Source organism: Muntiacus reevesi, chromosome 11, assembly GCF_963930625.1.
Source record: "Muntiacus reevesi chromosome 11, mMunRee1.1, whole genome shotgun sequence".
Taxonomy (NCBI): Eukaryota; Metazoa; Chordata; class Mammalia; order Artiodactyla; family Cervidae; genus Muntiacus; species Muntiacus reevesi.
In genome coordinates, this window is record NC_089259.1 from 67,086,332 (window position 1) to 67,107,260 (window position 20,929).

The window sequence follows — 20,929 nt, forward strand, 5'->3', positions numbered from 1 at the left end:
TTTAAAACCCCACAGGTGATTCCACCCTGCAGCCAAGGGAGAACCGTTGTTGGAGGCAAAAGATCTCATGTCTTCCCAAATGGTAGCTGCTTTCATTGCTAGAAAGTGTGAACTAGTGCAAGCTGCTCAGTTGTGTCTGACTGTTTGTGACTCCACAAACTATATAGCCCACCAGAATTCCATGGACTTCTCCAGGGAAGAATACTGGAGTGGGAGGTCATTCCCTTCTCCAGGGAATCTTCTCAACCCAGGGATTGAACCAGGGTCTCCTCCATTGCCGTCAGATTCTTTACCATCTGAGCCACCAGGAAAACCAAAGATGGCTTGACTTCTTCCTATTTTGTTACCGACCCTCCCCAGTCAGACCCCAAAGGTCAAAGGCTTCCTTCTGCCAGTTGTGTGTGTGCTCAATCAGTCACATCTGACTCTCTGCAACCCCATGGACTGCAGCCCTCCAGACTCCTCTATCAATGGAGTTTCCCAGACAAGAATAGTGGAGCGGGCTGCCAATTTCAGCTCCAGGGGATCTACCTGACCCAGGGATCAATGCAAGTCTCCTGCACTGGCACCACTAAGCCACCTGGGAAGCCCCTCTCTCAGATATGGCTTGTGTCCATAGACCGTGCTATAGAGGACAGGCTTTCTCCTAAAAGCACCCCTGGGACTGCTGTGTGTGATTCCTGTCAGCTGGGGGATGGGTGGGTTCTCACAGGACAGGCTCAGCTGTGCTGCCCGTGGCTCCAGATCATAGTGCTGGGTCAGCATCTCTGCACACCGCCCCCTGGCCGCCCTCTTGATTCACAGGGCCGGGCGCAGAGACTCTGCACACGACCCTCAGAGCTGAGGTGTCGGCACAGCCATTTCACACCAGGGAGTCTCGTCCGAAGTACCAGTTGCCAGGCTTCTGCATGAGGCGCCCTGTGAGCAAGTGAAACAAGACTCAGCACAAAGGGAGAGATAAAGGGGAAACTTCACTTCATTATCCAGATTCTGACTTTACTCCCAGGGAATGGTTGATGGGCTTTATCAGTGACTGTTCCTTCACAGCCCAGCCTCCCTGAATATTAAGGGCCCCAGCTTACCTTTAATGACTGTTTCCTTTGTTACCTTTGGAGATAATCTTAATGAAGAGAAAGAGACAAATTTCTCTTCTATGCGCGAAAATCCAAAAGGGAAGGTATTGATATAATCAGTTTTGTTTTTTTACACATAAGGTGACTCCCTCTTGGCTGGGGCTTGATGTTGCTTCTGAAATAAGTGGGAGTCTGTGGTGCCCTTCATTAGAGGAAGACAACCTGGTATTGGTCAAATGGGAAAGGGAAGGGCCTGTTCATCAGGATACACAGAGAACCAGGTCTGGACTCCCAGATGAGAGGCTGACACAGCCTCATCACCCTGGAAACAGTGTTTCTATGATTGTGAGACAGGAAGGAAGGGGGCACAGATATTGAGAAAAGCAGGATCCCACAAAAACTGGCTTGAACCAGCTAAAATCAAGATGGTGTTGAGTATGGTGTGGCCTCTGACCTTTAATTTATTACACCTTCATTATAACACTAAAATTCACTCCCGTCTCATCTGCTGTGATAGTTCCAAGGCTGACCATAGAAAGCCAAAAGTGATACCGAAGAGGCGGGTCTGGCTTCTTGTGCTCAAAAGCCAATAAAGAGGCCAGGTTGGTAGAAAGGAACATTTACTTTATTTTGGATGCCATATGTGGTGGGGCAGTGGGTGGGCACCTGTCCAAAGGCTGACTGCCCACTCCCTTGAGAATGAATGGACAAGAGCTTTTATAGACAGAGGGAGAGGGTAACGTGTAGAAACAGCAGAGTCAGCGCTGCCAGTCATCTTGAGATTGGTCACTGGTAGTCTGACCAGCTTCATCTTGATTGTTTTAAGTATAGTTACTCTTCAGTTCCAGGGCTGGTTTATTCCCATTTCTCAGCGTCCATTCTTAGAACTGTGGCAGCTTATGTCATGACTATAGTCTGATCATCATGTAGTTCTTTTACCTGGAGGAATTTCAGTACCTATAAGACAGCTCACAGAATATAGCTCAGAATATTATCTATAGCCCTTGGGAAGGAATTAAGAGGTCCTTGACTACAAGGAGATCCAACAAGTCCATCCTAAAGGAGATCAGTGCTGGGTGTTCATTGGAAGGACTGATGCTGAAGCTGAAACTCCAATACTTTGGCCACTTCATGAGAAGAGTTGACTCATTGGAAAAGACCCTGATGCTGGGAGGGGTTGGGGGCAGAAGGAGAAGGGGATGACAGAGGATGAGACGGCTGGATGGCATCACCAACTCGATGGACATGAGTTTGGGTAAATTCCGGGAGTTGTTGATGGACAGGGAGGCCTGGCATACTGTGATTCATGGGGTCACAAAGAGTCGGACACGACTGAGCGACTGAACTGAACTGAACTGACTATGCTTAATGACTATATTATTATTATTTGGTCTCCTTTAACTGTTTTTCTTTGTATCTGCATGTTTGCACTTCTGGGATTAAACTTATTCTTTGACTAAAGATTTTCAACAGACAAAAGGCAGGCAAGGACCATAGGGTCCTGCTCCATTTCAAAAGTGTGTAGTGGTTCAGTTCTTGAAAATCCCTGCCCCTTCCCTGGAATAGCAAGAACATTCGTTCCGCTTACTATTGTATGAAATTACCCAGCCCATGACAACTAACACCCTGGGTCTTCTCACCTTCTGAGAGGGTCCATATTTTGACTGTGGAGTGTGTGTCTCCCTGAATAAATCCATTTTCACTCTACTTCAGCTCTCCCTTCAACTCTCTCCCACAGGAAGCCAAAGACCCTCACTTGGGAGCTGGTTCCTGGTACTCCCACATCTCCCAAGATGAGATAGTTCCTTCTCCTGGATCACTTGTAACGTGGAGGATGAAGAATAGGGACTGTAAATCTAACCTGATTATAAAGCAGATGATCTAGTTTTAGGAAGAGTTCTTATTTATCTTCCTGGTGTTGTTTCTTAAACTTTACCAAAATCTGGTTTCCACTTTTCTGGGTAAATGTTTTTTAAAATGTATTATGTTTTTAAAAATCAACTCTGCTGTGGGATTTTAAAGGTAGGATGTAACTGAGTTCTCATCTGTTCCCCAGATGGATGGCACATGCTTCATCACCCTCTATGGCATTCTCTCATTCTGATTCACAGGTTCTGTAAGCCTGCTGCCTCCCCCTGTCTGAATTTTCCAGACCCCAGGTGGGAAATCAGGTTTTTCTATTTTACTTGTAAGACAAGATGATGGTATGGGAGTCTACTCTGCAACGCAGCCAACTCACCTGGCTTCTAGCAGGAGGTAAGGAACCAGCTGTACCTGGGGGGGGGGGTTGTGTTGTCATATCCTGTATCCCCCCTACTTTGCCCTTGCCTGGGAGGTTGAGGATGGTGACCATTGGGGACAGGGGTCGCCAATTCTCTACCTCTTGTCCCCACACCTTTGTTCTCCTCTGACAGGTTTCAATCTCTCTTCTCTGGAGGAAAATTTGGTTGGTTAAGTTTTCTTGCAAACTGTGCTCTTTATGCCAACACCGGTAGTCTTTAAGCTATAACCTCAAGTATTCCATTTTCATTGCTTTAGCACAAGCATTCATACCATAGCAAGGACAATAATGTAATATTCTGATAAAATATCTTGCTATAATAACCTCCACTTATTGAATATCCCTTCTGCATCAGAAATTACAACAAGCACTTGCACATAAACAATAACTCCATGAGATCATTATTATGTTTGTTTTTTAATTTTGGCCTTGTTGGGGCTTTGTTGTGGCACTCAGGACCTACGTTGTATCATGCGAGATCTTTCATTGTGGTGCATGGACTTATATGGAGTGGGCAGGCTCAATAGTTGCGGTGCTCAGGCTTAGTTGCTCTACTGGCATGTGGGCTCTGAGTTCCCTGACCAGGGATTGAAACCAACTCCCCTGCATTGCAAGGCAGATTCTTAACCACTGGACTACCAAGGAAGTCCCAAATATTACTTTTTAATACCCATTTTACAGACGAGAAACTGAGTTCAGAGACCATGTGTCACTCAACTAGACATCAAAGAGTCGCCCCTGTTAGGAGGTGGCCTTCCTTATTTATCTGACACAGCTTCTGGGAACCTAACAGTTTCCAGCTTTTGGAAGAATCAGGTATAAAGAAAAGACACATGTTTTAATTCTACTTATAAAGTGTAATTACCAAATTGTTGTAAGTCATCATTAGCTTGAGGGAAAGGATTTTCTCATGTTAGGAAAACACTAACTTAAATCACTAATATTTTAGACAAAAAAAGTAAAATTTATAAGCACATTCTCCAGTTCACTCAGCAACTAGTCCTTTTTGTTAATGGTTTTATGAAGGCATCAGGTTTTCCATTGCTGCTGCTGCTGCTAAGTCACTTCAGTAGTGTCCAACTCTGTGCAACCCATAGACAGCAATCTACCAGGCTCCGCTGTCCTTGGGATTCTCTAGGCAAGAACACTGGAGTGGGTTGCCATTTCCTTCTCCAATCAGGTTTTCCATTAGGACTCCATAATTTCTTACAAAGTGTAGCTTGTGGTTTGAAACTTATCAGAAATCTGTACTTGTCAAAAGTCCTTCCCATGAATCTTCTTAAAAATGAAGCACTTTTACAAACACATGAGTACAGCAACAACAGTCTGTATGATGAAAGACTTCTTGCATACACGTGCATGCCGTACAGGTTAATAAACTATTTTTCTCTTGTTCATCTGTCTTACATCAGTTGAATTTCCCAGGCCCCAGTCAGAGGGCCTAGAAGGGTAAAAGGAAAAAGAATTTTCTCCTCCCTTACATGGTAAAATATACATAACACAAGTGAACTATTTTAACCATTTTTAAGTGTACTATTGTGGGCATTGATTATATTCACATTGCTGTAGAACCATCACCACAGTCCATCTCCAGAGCTTTTTCATCTTCCAACTGAAACTTTGTGTCCATTAAAGACTCCCCACGCTGCCCCTCCCCCCAGCAAACACCATTCTACTTTGCGGTTCTATGAATTTGACTAGTCTAGGCCCCTCATATAACTGGAATCACAGTATTCGTCTTTTGGTGACTCAGTATTTCTTGACACCGTGTATGTACTAACCAATACTAACCAATTCTCCAACTCACCAGACATAACTGTGTCCTGCAATTTAAGTCAGTTCTGACACTATCTGCCTGGAGTTAGTGTTAGACCTCATCGTGGGTTAAGGACTCAGTCCCACAAGACTGGCCCTTCTCAACTTCAGAGCCAGTCATGAGTCCAGGTGGTTACCTGTTCTTCTTATGAACTGATCATAAATCAGGGTTCCCATAACCCCCTCCTTGGGTTTGATAATTTTCTAGAGTGGCTTACAGCTCAGGAATGCAGCTTACTCAACTAGATCACTAGTTTATTATAAAAGGATTCAAGTCAGGAACAGCCAGATGGAAGCAATGCAGAGCAAGGTGGGGGAGGGGAGGGGCTTCCAGGCCTCTCCAGGTGAGTCACCCTCCCAGCTCCTGCACAGGTTCACCAGCTGGGAAGCTCTGTGAACCCCATCCTGCTGGTTTTTTATTGAGGCTTCATAGAAACATAGGCAAGGTTGATTAAAGCATTGGCCACTGGTGGTTGAACTGTTTCCAGTCCCTCTTGTCCCTGGACATGGGGTGGGCTGAAACTGCCAACCCTTTAATCAGGTGTTTGGTTTTTCTGACAAATAGATACATTCACTAAAATTCAGGTGTAGTTGAAAGGGGCTTGTTATAATTATCAAGATACTTTTTCACTCTTAGAGCACCTGAGGGTTTTAGGATTTCTGTGCCAGCAACAGCATGAAGACTAAGTAAGTATTCTAAGTCACAACATAACAGTCTTCAAGGTTCATCCATGCTACAACACGTGTCAGAATTCCCTTCCTTTTTAAGGGTCAGCGATACCCCACTGTATCACTGTGTTTATACCACACTTTGTTTATTCATTCCAGAAATAATACTTTTGAATGCACTTATTTTCTTCATATATATTCATATGGGCTTCATATATGGCAAAAAAGTTTGAAGTTCTTTATTTCCCTCTTGTAGTGATACGTGCTTCTTAGCTCATTTAAAATTTATTTATTTGAGGGATAAAGAAAGTAAACCTTGACTTCTCGCTTATGTACTTTTCTCTGTGCTCAGTTCACTGCTGAGTAACTGTCCTTCATGCCAGGAGAAGAATGAGCTGTGGTCTTCCCTTTTCCCTCCTCTTATCAAAACAGGATTCCTCGGGGCCAGCCTAGCAGTAGAACAGACACTGGGGAGTCTGGGGCTGTCATCTAAGTAGCCTGGCTGGCTTTGTGCCCGCCATTTGTGCTCACCTCCACTGACCAGTTCTGGCCACTAACTCAGTGTATCTCGCTGTGGGGTGGGGTCTATCCCAGGAAGGCCCCCCAGGGTCCTGCTCCATTCCAGTTGGCGCTTCCCACAGCGCCCTTGTTTGGTCCTGATGAGGGCAGCGTGCCCGGAGGGCGGGCTGCTATCTCCTTCTGCCAGCTTTCTCCGGGTCTTCACCACAGCTGAGGGGCGTTTCTGCAGCAGCCCGCCCCTCCCTCTCCACCTTGTGGGTGGGGGCCGGGCTCAGAGCGCGCGCTCTGGTAGAGTTTGCAGCCCAGTGCGGGACTGTGGGCGCCAGGGGGTCCTGCATCCACGCCGTGCGGTTCCCCCACCGCCTCCATCAGCGGCGCCTGCGGCCTCGCCTCACACCTGCGTGTGGCCCCGGCTGCCCCCACCCCACGGCCCCGGCCCGTGCGGGTCCAGGCGGGCAAGATGCGGCCGATGTCCCCGGAGGAGAAGCCCAACCCGTTGTAGGACGCGAATATCTGCTCCCGGCTGTTCTCCTGGTGAGCCCCGCCTGGGCTGAGACACCCCGCCGCCTCAGGGCCAGTGCCTGACGCTGCTGACCCCTCTCAGGGGCTAAGAGTCGAGGGTCAGGGCGAGTGAGCGCTTTCCCATGGCTGCTTATAGCGGTGGGGTCTCCCCACGCGGGCCGCGGGGGTCCCTGTCTGCGCCCTTGGGTGGGGCGGCGGGAAGGGGTAGCAGGAACGGGAAGAGGGACCTGGTGGTGGGCCGCAGGGTCTTCCTTCCTTGCGGCTCGCTGCCCCGTCAGCGTCCTTAGTCTCGGGGAGCAGGATGCGCAGCGGGAGCCGGAGGCAGGGAGGCTGAGAACCCAGGCTGCCCAGGGGGGTCACCGCCAGTGGGAGAAGGACCGGACCCCGGACCTCCATCCTTAGCCGGCTTCCCCAGGACAGCTCCGGATCATAGTTCTGAACTAATTCGCATTTTCCCCGCTAAGCAAACAGCCCTGAACAACTTTCTTTATCTAATCAGTGCTCTGCTCCTGTTGCCATCTGCCAATAATGTCCCCAGCTTTCTCCATATTCTTGAGGTGACGGGTGAGTTCCAACTGCACCCGGCTCCCTTGTCACTGTGGCTGTGACCATGTCTCCCTTGCTCCCTCTGGGGGCATCTCTCACTATATTCCAGTATCTAGTTGTGACAAATTTCATCTGTGTAAAAAAACACTTTTAAAAAAATGACCGGGGACATGATTCTTGAACCCATTTTGCTTTTATCTGGGATACATTGAGAGGACTGGAAGATGTATTTGACCAGCCCCTTTTCTTACTGTGAATCTCTGCTTCCACTTTTGAGAGTCACCCTGGGGATGGGGTCCCTGAAGCCTGTGGGGTCTTATCTGAATCTCTAGCCTTTCTAGAAGCAGTGCAGTGTCTTGATGCAGGTGGTCCTGCCCAGGAGTCCTCTGGTTCTGAAACCACTGAGGGGCCCCTGAGCTGGGAGGAAACACACAGATGAAAAGCAGCTCAGAGAGGTGAAGCTCTTAACTGAAGTTTTCCGTCTAGTAGTTGGGACCACTAATTAGGCGGGCCGGAACCTTTGGTTTAATCACACTTGAGTGTTTATTATATCTTTTGTTTCTGGACCCGAAACCATCCATCTTTCCCACAAATTCTAATATTTCCTTTTCTTCACATGGGAGGTCCTTGGGGATTCCCAGGAAACAGAAGCTTCTGTGCTTGTTCTGATGGCGGTGTACTCAGTGTGTGTAACTGCATCTCTTGGCCATTTGGTGGCCCTTAGGGAAAGAGGGTCAAGAAGAGAAAATATGGGTGTGGGCTTCCTTGTTGGCTCAGTGGTAAAGAATCCACCTGCCATAGCAGAAGACCAGGAGACGTGGGTTTGTTCCCTTTGTGGGGAAGATCCCCTGGAGTAGCGAATGGCAACCCACACCAGTATTCTTGTCTGGGAAATCCCATGAATAGAGGAGCCTGGCGGGCTACAATCCATGTCCGACAAAGAGTCGGACATCACTTAGTGACTAAACAACAACCACAATAAATAATAACCAAGTAGGGACACCTCCCCTTAACTTCAGACAGGGCAAGGGACTCTTCAGGGCAAGGCATGTTCTATTTGTGGATTTTCAAAATGTATGTGCATGGAATTGGGAATGTGAGGACTTCTTATTGATTTGGGTAGGCACCCATTTCCAATTTTTCTGTTGGAGTGGAAGGAGCTATTACCTCTTATTTAACATGTGAAGTCCCTGAAGCAGAGAGATTGAGTAACTTTTTTCAACACTTTTTATTTTGTAAACCTGTGACTCAGCTGGTAAAGAACCTGCCTGCAATGTTCCTTTGGAGAAGGGAAAGGTTACCCACTCCAGTATTCTGACCTGGAGAATTCCACGGACTGTATAATCCATGGAGTCGCAAACAGTCGGATACAACTGAATGACTGTCATTTTCACAGCCGATTTACAATGTTGTTATAGTTTCAGGTGGACAGGAAAGGGATTCAGCCATGTATAAACATATACCCATTTTGCCTCAGATTTCAAGAGGTTGACCATGTTGCCTACCATCACACAGCTACTAGTAAGAGTTGGATCCCAAACCAGGCAGTCTGGCTTCCGAGCCTGTGTTGTTATGGATGTAACTGCAATACTGAGCTGCTTCTGTTGAGATTCTTGTTCTTAAATGGAGGGAGAAGGTGATTCCAAATACACCTTTGGTCTTGTAGGTGGAGTTTCTCAAGGGAAGTTCTTAAAGATCTTGTTGTTGGAGATGATGCACATGAAACGTCTCTATAATCAAGTTTTAGGGCAGCTGTTCTCAAATGTAGCTTTCAAACCTTCAGCATTCTCCTCACCTGGGAGCTTGTTAGAAATGCAAATCACCACCCCCACCCCAACCCCACCCCTGCCCCATGATCCTTCTACACCAATTCTGTAAAGTTAGAAACCCTGGGGATGGGGTTAAACAAGCTCCAGGAGATTCTGATGGAAGGTAGAGGCTGGTTTCTGCTTTAAGCCACTCCTCCCATTGACATTGTTCCTTCAGTGTTAACTTTTAAAAAGGGGTCCAGACTTTGTGAAGTTGGTTGGTGACCACAATTGCCATCTTGTTTGTAAAATCTGAGGTACCCTCGTGATTTCCTCGTGTCCCCCACTCACTGTCCTGGGAAACTGAAATGAGCCCGGGCAGGAAGTGCTACCCAGAGACAAGGCCAACCTTGTAGAGAAACTGAGTTTTCATCTTCTCACTGGGTGTTTGTTTTTCTTACATTTCATCTGCTTTCTCAACTTGTAGATAATGCCAATAACTAGCTTATTGTCTTTATACAAATGACCTCACTGGGGTTTTAGTGTTTTCACAGCACAGGTAGGACTTAGAGTCTAAGAGAAGGCATACGTTTTGACTATTGATATTTGCAAATTTAGAAAAGAATATATATTTTTCTATTTCTATAGAAAAAGTTTATGGGAGAAGAAGGGCTTCCCAGGTGGCACAGACGTAAGGAACCAACCTGCCAATGTGGAGACACAGAGACATGGGTTTGATCCCTGGGTCAGGAGGATCCCCTGGTGTAAGAAATGGCAAGCCACTTCAATACTGTTGCCTGGAGAATCCCATGGACAGAGGAGTCTGGTGGGCTACTCTGCTAAGAGTCAGACATGACTGAGTGCATAGAAGAAGAAGAAAGGAACAAGGATTTGTTTTTTTTTTAGCCAGGTATACTTGCTGATATTTTGGTTATTTCTTAGTCTTTCCCCTAGAAATTTTTGTGCATATCTGCACATGCACAGTTTTTTTTTAATTGAAGTTATAACTCATGATTTTTTAGCATTAATTTTTATTGTAGCATAGTTGCTTAACAATGTTGTGTTATGCACACTTTTCTATAAAGTTAAATATCTTTGGATCCTGATCCCTTCTTAATTTTCTATGGTTAACATTTATTTATAGCATTAAATAATGTTCAAATGTGGCATTTATTTTCTAAACTTTTTATTTTGTATAGAAGTATATCCAACTGACAACATGATAGTTTCAGGTGAACAACAAAGGAACTCAGCCGTACATAAACACGTATCCATTCTCCCCCAAAACTCCTCCTATTGAGGCTGGCACATAACATTGAGCAGAGTTCCCTGTGTGATACAGTGGGTCCTTGTTGATTATCCATCCTAAATACAGCAGTGTGTCCATGTTCCTACTAAACTCCCTAACTATCCCTTTCCCCCATCACTCTCCTTGGCAACCGCAAGTTCATTCTCTAAGTCTGTGAATCTGTTTCTGTCAAAATGTGGTATTTAATTGAAATTTATGCAGTCTTTCACTTTTGTTTAACACAGGTTATTGCTAATTAGGATGTGATGCATATCTATGACCATATATTTTGGTGCATCTTTTCTTATTCCAAATTCCCAGAAGTAGAATCGTTAGTGAAAGGCTGAATTGTTTTCCGTTAGGTTCAGATCAATTTGCCCTCTTAACAGCTGTTTGTGAGCTTATCTCATTGTCAACTTTAAGTACCTGAATTACATTTTTTTCTGGGTCTAAAGTTAAAAATAATTCAAAGAGTTTTAATTTGAATTTATTTGATTTATGTGTGCTCAGTCACTTCCAGTTTGACTTTTTGCAACCCCATGGACTGTAGCCTGTCAGGTTCCTCTGTCCATGGGATTCCTCAGGCAAGAATACTGGAGTGGGTTGCCATTTGATTTGTAGAGATGGAAGATTTTTTATGTCTACTGACCATTTATTTTTCTTCAAATGTCTATTAATAGATTAGTTTTCCTATAGAGCATTTTATTTTTGAAATAACTTGTAATCGTGCTTATAATACTTTTTCAGATTTTAATTTGTTTTCTTTGGAGGTTTTAAATTATATATCATTAATTAAAATCGAGCTTTTCTTTTTGATTTCTATTGTTGCTTTTGTAGTATGTGTTTTAAAAATCCTAACATCATCTAAATCTCTGTGTTTAATTTTAGCTTTTTTCTTATTTTTCACAGTAAAGGCAATTAGAAATTTTTAAGTTTTTGATGTAAGATAGGCCCCATATTTTTCTAAAACAGCCCATTTTCCCATTATGGTTTATTGAATAATTCTTCTTCCCCATTATTGGAAATCAGTGGCCTAGTTTATGAACTGTGTCCCTCTGGGGACTGGACTGTCCAGTCTGCTGAGACTCTCCCTGGCGATGTCCCTGCTGCCCTCACTGCAGCCTCTGGGGTGAGCTCTGCGTTTCTCTCCACCCTCGTCCCAGAGCCCAGCAGGCTGGGGGTGAGTGCAGGACCTGTCCCAGGGATGAGATGGAGCAGGGTCTTGGACCAGATGCACTTGGCCCTTCAGGGACCGGTACATCCTTGCCCCGCTGACACTGACCTCTCAGTCAGTGAACTGTCCCCTTGCAGAGGGAGTTCGGATGTGGAAACTGTCACGGGTGTCAAGGCAGACTCTCCAGAGACTCTTGTCAGGGAAGCTGATGACATGAGGGGGATGTGAACTGGCTGAGTGCTGAGATGGTTTAGGGAGGTTGGTCCTGTAAGGCCCTTATAAGCTATCGATTGTGAATACATAGAAATGTTAAATTTCAAACTAGGATTCTTTGCTCCATTTTCAGACTGCCACTTATTATTCTTCTTTAACAGTCAGAAATCCACATGTTGGAGAAGGAGGCTAGGTGAGCTCTGCAGGGCTGTTTCTCTGGCCTTGACCTGTCCTCAATAACTGTTTAGTTTGATGAGTTTTGATAATTTTATACAATATCCACAGCCTCAAGCAAGAAGTAGAACATCCCCAAAGGTATATTCAAATTTACTGCTATGTCCTTATGGCAAAATAAACTTCCTAACAAATTTAAATTTATCTCCTTTTATTCTTGATTTTTTTGGTCTTTACAGTTCTGCATCTGATCAGCCTGAGACAAGTGTCCTTTCAGATGTGTCAAGTGGATAATTTGCCTTTTGGAGTCTTCTGTGGGTCCCCCAGTCATGTTGATCCTCTTCCCTCTGTTGACCTGAACAAATAGAATGTCAGACATTTCTCCAGCTAAAATGGGCTTATTCAGAATCAGCAGAGAATTGCAGTTTGCGGTTTGCATTTGTGGAGAGCCAAGTATAAGTCCTCAAAGTGCCAGGGCTGGAGAGCACTTTTACAGAGGGGAAAAAGTTGGGAGGGCTCTTTCAGAGTCCATGGCTTTTCATTGCCTGCGTCCTTGCCAGGAAAGGAGAGGAATCTTTCTTCTTCCTGTTGGGCCCTGATGTTTTTGTAACCTCATGTATCAAACTTTCAGAGGCTTTCTGCTGGGGACCACATGGGATTACTCGAGCACTCTGTGGTGGTGATGACTGCTGTTTGTCTGGGGGGACTTTGTCCTGTTCAGAGCATCACTGACCTCTCTGAATCCCAGGGAGGTGTTCTCTCCAGGTGTTCTCCCCACTTTCCCGAGGCCAATACTGAGAGGTTTTGTGGCTGGTTCACGGTCATATAACAAGGAAGTGGCAAAGTCTAGACTCTAACACAGGAACACTTCCAAATGAGGCACATCAGGTGCCATTTTTGTTTCTGATTAAATTTTTTAAAATTGTGGAAAATGCACACAACATAAAATTTACGATCTTGATGATTTTTAAGCATGCAGTTTAGTATTGTTACGTACATTCATATTATTGTGCAGCCAATTTTCAGAACTCTTTTCATCCTGTACTTCTGCTGCTACTGCTAAGTCACTTCAGTCGTGTCTGACTCTGTGAGACCCCATAGACGGCAGCCCACCAGGCTCCACCATCCCTGGGATTCTCCAGGCAAGAACACTGAAGTGGGTTGCCATTTCCTTCTCCAATGCATGAAAGTGAAATAGTGGAAGTGAAGTCGTTCAGTCATGTCCAACTCTTCTCGACCCCATGGACTGCAGCCTACCATGCTCTGTCCATGGGATTTTCCAGGCAAGAGTACTGGAATGGGTTGCTATTGCCTTCTCTGCATCCTGTACTAGTGTGCTATTAAAACACTAACTGCCTACTTCCCTTGTCCCCAGCCTCTGGCAACCACAGGGCCACTTTGTTTCTCTTTGAATTTGACTGCTCTGAGGACTTCATGTAAATCAAATAAAAAAATCTTTGTCCTTTGTGATATACCATTTTACAATCCCACTGTCAGTGTGCAGATTGCCAGTTTCTCCACATCCTTGCCAACACTATTTTTTCCTTTTTTTTTCCCCCATGGTAACCCTCCTAATATGTGTGAGCTGATGTCTCTTTGTGGTTTTCTTTTGCATTTCCCTCATGATTAGTGAGGAGAAGGCAATGGCAACCCTCTCCAGTACTCTTGCCTGGAGAATCCAAGGGACAGCAGAGCCTGGTGGGCTGCCATCTATGGCGTCGCACAGTCGGATACAACTGAAGCGACAGCAGCAGTAGCAGCAGCATGATTAGTGATGCTGAGCATCTTTTCCTCTTCAGGGAGAATTTTAAAGAGGGCCGTTTTTGGACTTCCCTTGTAGCTCAGATGGTAAAAAAATCTATCTGTAATACAGGAGACAGAGAAGGCAATGGAAGCCCACTCCAGTACTCTTGCCTGGAAAATCCCATGGACGGAGGAGCATGGTAGGCTGCAGTCCATGGGTTCGCTAAGAGTCAGATACGACTGAGCGACTTCACTTTCATTTTTCACTTTCATGCATTGGAGAAGGAAATGGCAACCCACTCCAGTGTTCTTGCCTGGAGAATCCCAGGGACGGCGGAGCCTGGTGGGCTGCCATCTATGGGATCACACAGAGTCGGACACGACTGAAGAGACTTAGCAGACTTAGCAGAATGCAAGAGAACCTGGTTCAGTCCATAGGTCAGAAAGATCCCCTGGAGAAGGGAGTGACTACCCACTCCAGTATTCTTGCCTGGAGAATTCTGTGGACAGATCATGGTGTCACAAAGAGTCGAACACAGCTGAGTAACTAATGCTTTCACTTTGGGGGCAGGGTGTCATCATCTGGGTAAGTCCCAGTGCTGATTCCCTGAGCATTTTCTGTAGGGGACAAGTGTGGAATAAATCACCCAACACATTTCAAACCTGCTTAGTGGTAAGCTCCTAGATGTACACCATTGTTTTGGAAGGAAACTGAGACCTAGAGATGTTTAAGGTGGTGGAGCTGCTGAACTGGAGTGGAGATGTGGAGCAGAGGACAGCTGAGGCCCTGGGTGCTCAGCACAACTGCTGGGACTAGAGTCCAGTCTTTTGATTCCTGGACTGGGGTTGTTTAGGGGTGCCAAGGTACCCAGATTAGCAAAATCTGAAGTTCAGTCTTATTGCTTCTTTAATGAGCCATGGATATTCATACACTCAACAAATATTTCTTGAGCATCTGTACTGATGTGGTCCTAGGAATAACAGGATAAAAGAAATGTTATCTCTGTTGTTTCGGGGTTTATTCAGTCGCTCAGTCGCATCCGACTCTTTGCAACCCCATAGACCAGCACACCAGGCTTCCTTGTCCTTTACTCTCTCCTGGAGTTTGCTCAAACTCATGTCCGTTGAGTCGGTGATGTTATCTAACCATCTCATCTTCTACTGTCCTCTTCTCCTTTTGCCTTCAACCTTTCCCAGCATGCGGGTTTTTACCAATCAGTCAGCTCTTTGTTTCAGGTCGGCTAAAGTATTGGAGCTTCAACATCAGGCCTTCCAATGAATATTCAAGGTTGATTTCCTTTAAGACTGACTGGTTTGATCTCTATCCATGGGTTATTATGGTCTGGTTTTGGAAATTTCCTTACCCTGGCAAAATCAGTAAAAAGGTGTTTACCTATGGGCTGTCTCTGCATACTAACTATTATCATTTAAAGAATGCATGATCAATCTGAATAGGTTTTTTGGTGGGATCATTTGTACAGTTACTGTTTTTTCCCTTTATAATAAATAATTGCAGAGAGATAAGTTGAGATTATGTAAATATCATCTTCTGCTTCAAACTTTCAGCCAGTTTTTAATTTCCATTGATGATTTTCTTGACTTGATCCTTTTTTATTTTCATTTTTGAATTGTTAAACATTTTCATTGTTCAGACTTATAACTTTACAGGACATGCAGGATGAAAAAGTATAAAACATCAGTAAGCATATAAAATTTCAGCAGTCTTTTGGACAGCCCTTGATTTGCACAAGGGACTAAGCATCTATCTAGAACAGACATATCTTGGGACATATAGTTTACAGATTGAATCACAAAACAATTTCCCAAGTGATTTTCCTCATATAAAGATAAAAAATTATCTTGCACTTAAAAATTATTCAGTATCGTACATTTTCAGTTATGTATACAGTTAAAAAGTAATTGATTGCTTCTTTTATGTTTGTTTGCAAGAATTTTCTTTTCTCTCCTGTTTAGGTAGTAGTACTGATTCATGGATTCTTTCATTATTTACTGGGTTTAGGTTCATTGCCAATTATTTGTTTTGATGTTCAAAGTATCCCAGATTTGTCTAGCAAGAGCCATTCAAGCTTGTCTGTTCTTCCTACACATCCTCATGATTCCTTATTTTATGGCACAAAATGTCTCAGTCCCATCTTGGACTTTCTCTGCCTGTTGGTCTAGGCCTGTAGACAGTGAGGCTTTTGCTGGGATTGCCTGGGGCTCTGCTCACCAGGGCTCATACTAGTTATGAGCAGCCCCCACAGAAATTCTCCTTTTGCAGTCAGTGCTGTGGCTGGACTGGCCCTTGTGGTTCTTAGGATTGTGAGACACGTCTCAGCAACAACCATCAGGGAACTTTGAAATGCCAAGGTGTATCACTTACGTGTCCTGGAGGGTACAGTGCACCCCTGGGATGACACAGCGAGATCCTGGGTAGAGAGAGAGCACTCATGAGCAAGCTTGGACTTCAGGTTCTGCCTTTTTGAGGTTGAGGGTGGGGTGTCTAGGATTTTAAAGTTTCCCTCTTTATTGGCGAATTTAAGAAATAAGAGCGGGAATTAAAGTGCAGGAAGGGAGAATCAGACAGTCAGTGAGATGGTCTGTTATCAGGTCAACCAGAGCTTTCTGAAAGCGGGAACTTCACGGGTGGGGTGGCCTGGCTCTTTATCTCGTTGTGTAGCTGTCATGTGTTCACTGGAGATGGATGTCTTTGACATGAATGTGTCCAAAGCTTCATGTCAGGTACTTCTATTACAGTAAAAAAAAAAAAAAAAAAGAATTATCATTGGTGACACACACAGCCCCAAACTTGGAATCAGCCATTTCTTCAGTTGGGTCTTTTTAGGGAAGAAAGTATTAAAAAGCCAAGGTCTGGGTAAAGGGGGCCAAAGGACACAAACTTCCATTATAAAATAAGTTAAATAGTAGGATTAACTATAGTCACCAGACTGCACCTTACATCCTTGTGAAAGTGAAAGTCCCTCTATCGTGTCCAACTCTTTGTGACCCCATGGACTATACAGTTCATGGAATTCCTGCCTGCAATGTGGGAGACCTGGGTTTGATCCCTGGGTTGGGAAGATCCCCTGGAGAAGGGAAAGGCTACCCACTCCAGTATTCTGGCCTGGAGAATTCCATGAACTGTATAGTCCATGGGGTTGCAAAGAGTCGGACACAACTGAGTGATTTTCACATTCATGAAGGTGTAATGTCCAGTCTGGTGACTATAGTTAATCCTATTGTATTGAATATTTGAAAGCTGATAAGAGAGTAGACCTTAAAAGTCCTTCCCACAAGAAAAAAATTGTAATTGTGTATGTTAAACAAAATCCCAAGATCAGGGAGCTAGACTGTTCTTTGCTACCAGTGTGTCGTTGCTTCCAGGGCCTCTCAGCCTACAGAGTTAAGGAGTGTTTGTGTCTGCGTGTGAGTGTATAAGCACATATCTAATTATCCCACCATATCTCTATATATTTAAAATATAGTTTTTTTTTTTTTAACAAAGCCCATCACCATAGGATTCTAATTAGAGCTGTGTAATTTGGATATTTGTCACTGTCCTTTTAATTTTTAACAGGTGGCTAAACCCCTTGTTTAAAATTGGTCATGAACGGAAATTAAAACAAGATGACTTGTACTCAGTGCTTCCAGAAGATCGCTCCCAGCGCCTCGGAGAAGAGCTGCAAGGGTGAGCACAGACAGCAGGGAGGAGGGGAGGGAGAAGGAGAATTTCCACGTGGGGCTAAAGGTTTGAGGGGCTTTGCTTCCTCTGGGTTCTCTGGAGCCTCCTCCCCTGACTCTGCATGCTCACCCCCTCAGGCTGACCCCGGGCTTAGCCCACTTTGGAGGCTGGGGGAGCCCGTGTTCCCTGTGCATCTGTGGACGTGGAGGGAGCCCGCAGCCACGGCCCTGGAGGCCGACCTCTGTCCCCGGACGTGGGGCCCCTGGAGGAGGGTGTCTGCCCTCCTGAGCAGCTCATGACCTGTGAGTCCAGCAAAGCTTGACAGGAACTTGTTTCCTGAGACTGGGACTTTTCCCTCAAGGCCTGTTTTTCAGGTGCTCTGGTCTACACTGCTCATCCTTCAGATGCCCTGTGACCAGTTAGCCAGCACCTACGGGGCCGCCGCAGAGCGCCTGCAGGAAAGGCTCAGCTCCCTCTCCGCCCCTCCCCCGTCTCACCTGTAGCCGGGCTGCTCTTCACTGTGCTTTGTTTCTCATCACAGGTACTGGGATCGAGAGGTTTTGAGAGCCAAGAGAGACGCACGGCAGCCTTCTTTAATGAGAGCAATCGTCAAGTGTTACTGGAAATTCTATTCCGCTTTGGGACTACTTATGTTTCTTGAGGTAAAAGTTTTTACATACTGTGCATTGCTTCTCAGTGTATGCCGATCAGTACTGAGATGGATGAGATGGGGGGAAGAGAGGACAGTGGTTTAAGGTGTAAAGATAAAACTTGTCTCTGAATCATGATGTAGTTCAGTGGTTGTATTCACTTTTAGAATGGACAGGTGCTTAAAGACAAATGGTCCAGGGGATTACTGTTGGTTTGGCAGAAAAATTCTTTCAGGTTTCCCATAACAGCTTATGGCAAAACTTGAATGAACTTTTTGCCAAGCCAATATTTTACTTTTAACCAATTAAAACATAGTATTGTGGAAGATGGTACTGACAAGAAAAGACATTTTATACCATACTAGGACATTGTTAGTGCTCAGTAAATGATATAAATGCTAAAAGTGATCCTTGAGAAAAAGAAGATCCTAAAACCTCAAGGAATATGTGCCCCCTTGTTTGGAGGAAGTAAACTTGGACCTGAGCCCAAAACCTAAGATATTTTATAGTCACTCAGCAATCTATTGTTAACTCGCCCAGGACACATCTGATAAATGTTTTCCTAAGAAGGGATCATCACCTCTCCTGTTCCAGTGGAACAGGACCCGGGGCCCTGCATCTGGGCAGGAGCTGCCAGAGCTCCAAGAGCACACCCTTCCCTGGGCTGCTCCCTCCCCGTGGGCCAGGTCAGAGACCCCCATGGGGAGGAGCTCCAGCTTCACCATGAACTGTGGAGAATCCATGCACCAACTGTGCTGGTTTCAGTACTGACTGTGGGGGTGGTTTGCTGGTTGAAAGGAGTGTCTTGGTATCCTGGCACTGGCAGAGAGTGTAGGAGGGGATGTGCAGGAGAAAACCAAAGGCAGAAAGCCGTGAGGTCAGTGACCTCCATGACCCTGAAGATCCTGGGTCAAGATCCCCCAGTGAGACAGTCCCCCTGGGGACACAGAGCCGTCAGCCCCCTGTTCTGGCTGAGCCTGCTGGAGGTCTGCTGCAGACCCCCTGGGTGGCTCATGCTCTCCATGGTCCCTTAGCGCTGCCTTAGGGACACGGGCGGGCTGTGAGTGTGTGAGAGCAGGAGGGATGGAAGATGCAGCTGCAGTGAAAGGGGTGTTTTAGATGGATAAGGTGTGAGCTATTGTCAGTTCAGCATGTTGGGGTGAGGTGGGTGGACAAGGTGGTTCACAGGTGGGCGGCGTGGCTCTTGTTTAAAGGCTGTGCTATACTGAAGGGCACTGTGGGCAGTGGGCAGCTGGGCAGGAGAAGTCCGCCCCCCACAACTAGAGAGATGGAAAGTCTGTCAGCTCCCAGGGGACTGGGTGGTCCTGGGGGATGGAATTCTCGTTGATGTCAGAAGAGGACTGGGCATTGTGCCAGAGGGTGGACACGTGTGTGGGGCAGAGTGCCACCTTAGAGAGGGCTCTGACCCCTGATATGTTGCAGTGCCTTGTGAAGGGTGGGGTGCAGTGTTGATTCCAAAGCTGTCCAGCCCCAGGAACACTTCCTGCTGGGAATCAACGATGGCCAGGCCTGGGGCCTATGTCAGGTGTCAGTTGGTAGAGCCCCGGCCCCTCCTTTAGGAGGGTGGTTGTTGGACAGTCATGGCAGAGAAGTGGGGAGTAGAGGACCTTGAAAACAAGGGAGCTTATCCTCTGTCGTACTAGAAGTACTAGTAGCAGTAACAGGGGCTCATACTCAGTAGTCATGGTGGTGGCAGCAACAATACTATTAGTAGTGCAGTAGTAACAATAGTAAGTACTCAAAATTATTTATGTATCAGGAACTGCTATGAGCACTTTATGTGTAATATCACTCTTATTCGTTGGGCTAACTCAATGAAGTTGTAGGTTTCATATTACCCCCATTTTAGAAGAGAGGACTCTAAGCCCAAGTAGTTACATAGGATGCCTGTGGTCACACGGAGCATAAAGAACAAACTGAGGTTCCACTTCGGGTACTTTGACTTACAAGCCTGTTCATCTCAATGCCTGAGAGCTCATCCAGGGTCAGAAAGGCTTGTCTTTAGAGCTTTGCATTCATAGTGTCAGACACATGCATCCTGAACATTGTCTAAAGATAATAAATAGGATGCTAAGAACTTCCTGAAGCAGGAAGTCAGATTTGGGATTGTAAATGAGGGTAGAGTTCAGGTGTTATTGTCCCCTGGGTGGCAGATTTGACTAGGATGTTGATGCTAGAAGCAACATCATGCTGTGTTTAGATAGACCAGGAGCCCTTTAACCTTCCCCTCATTACCATCCCTAAGTGGTGATAATTTTAGATGGCAGAAAATCTAAACTCAGCTCAGGATTCTCTAAAACGTGAACACATTTGCTTTGTGACCTCCTGCCCTCTTTTAATTCCTCTGGTGCACAGAATGACTCATGGGTTACCCATGGCTCCCAGACACTGCTGTGACCACAGCGCAGGCACTCCTGCAGCACCAGTGGGAAGAGGCAGTGATGTTAGTTCAGGGCAAGGATTCTGGAGTTAGGATTTCCAAGTGTGAAACCTCTGTCCTGTAAGAACTGAGGAGTGAGCATAATGCTTGGGGAAGCAAGTACCAGGCTATTGTTCAACCTGGAACATGTGCATGTCACCCCTAATTAGAACAGAACAGCCATCGAGTTCCCAGCACCCTTGCCCCTATGTGCACCTCCATGGGGATCTTGGGTGAGGAGAAGGAGAACAGGTCTCTGCCTGCCTGGGGCCCTCAGGGTGGAGAGGAGGGGCCTGAAGACTCTTCCTGGACCAGAGACACAGAGCCCACCACCCCAGGTTATCAGGGCTTCTCTCTGAGAGATGAAGTCTCCACTGCTGGTGTGCAAATGG

At 45.7% G+C, this 20,929-nt stretch overlaps 1 protein-coding gene across 1 annotated transcript in view; it reads left to right on the forward strand.

Annotated features, from left to right (window-relative positions):
* The first annotated feature begins 12,021 nt into the window (after nt 1–12,021).
* Nucleotides 12,022–20,929, forward strand: part of LOC136144148 (ATP-binding cassette sub-family C member 4-like) — a 146,454-nt gene continuing 137,546 nt past the window's right edge. Inside the window, 3 exon segments of the mRNA XM_065901807.1 lie at nt 12,022–12,041; nt 17,343–17,453; nt 17,989–18,109. Of these exon segments, the coding sequence (XP_065757879.1) occupies nt 12,022–12,041; nt 17,343–17,453; nt 17,989–18,109 (252 nt within the window).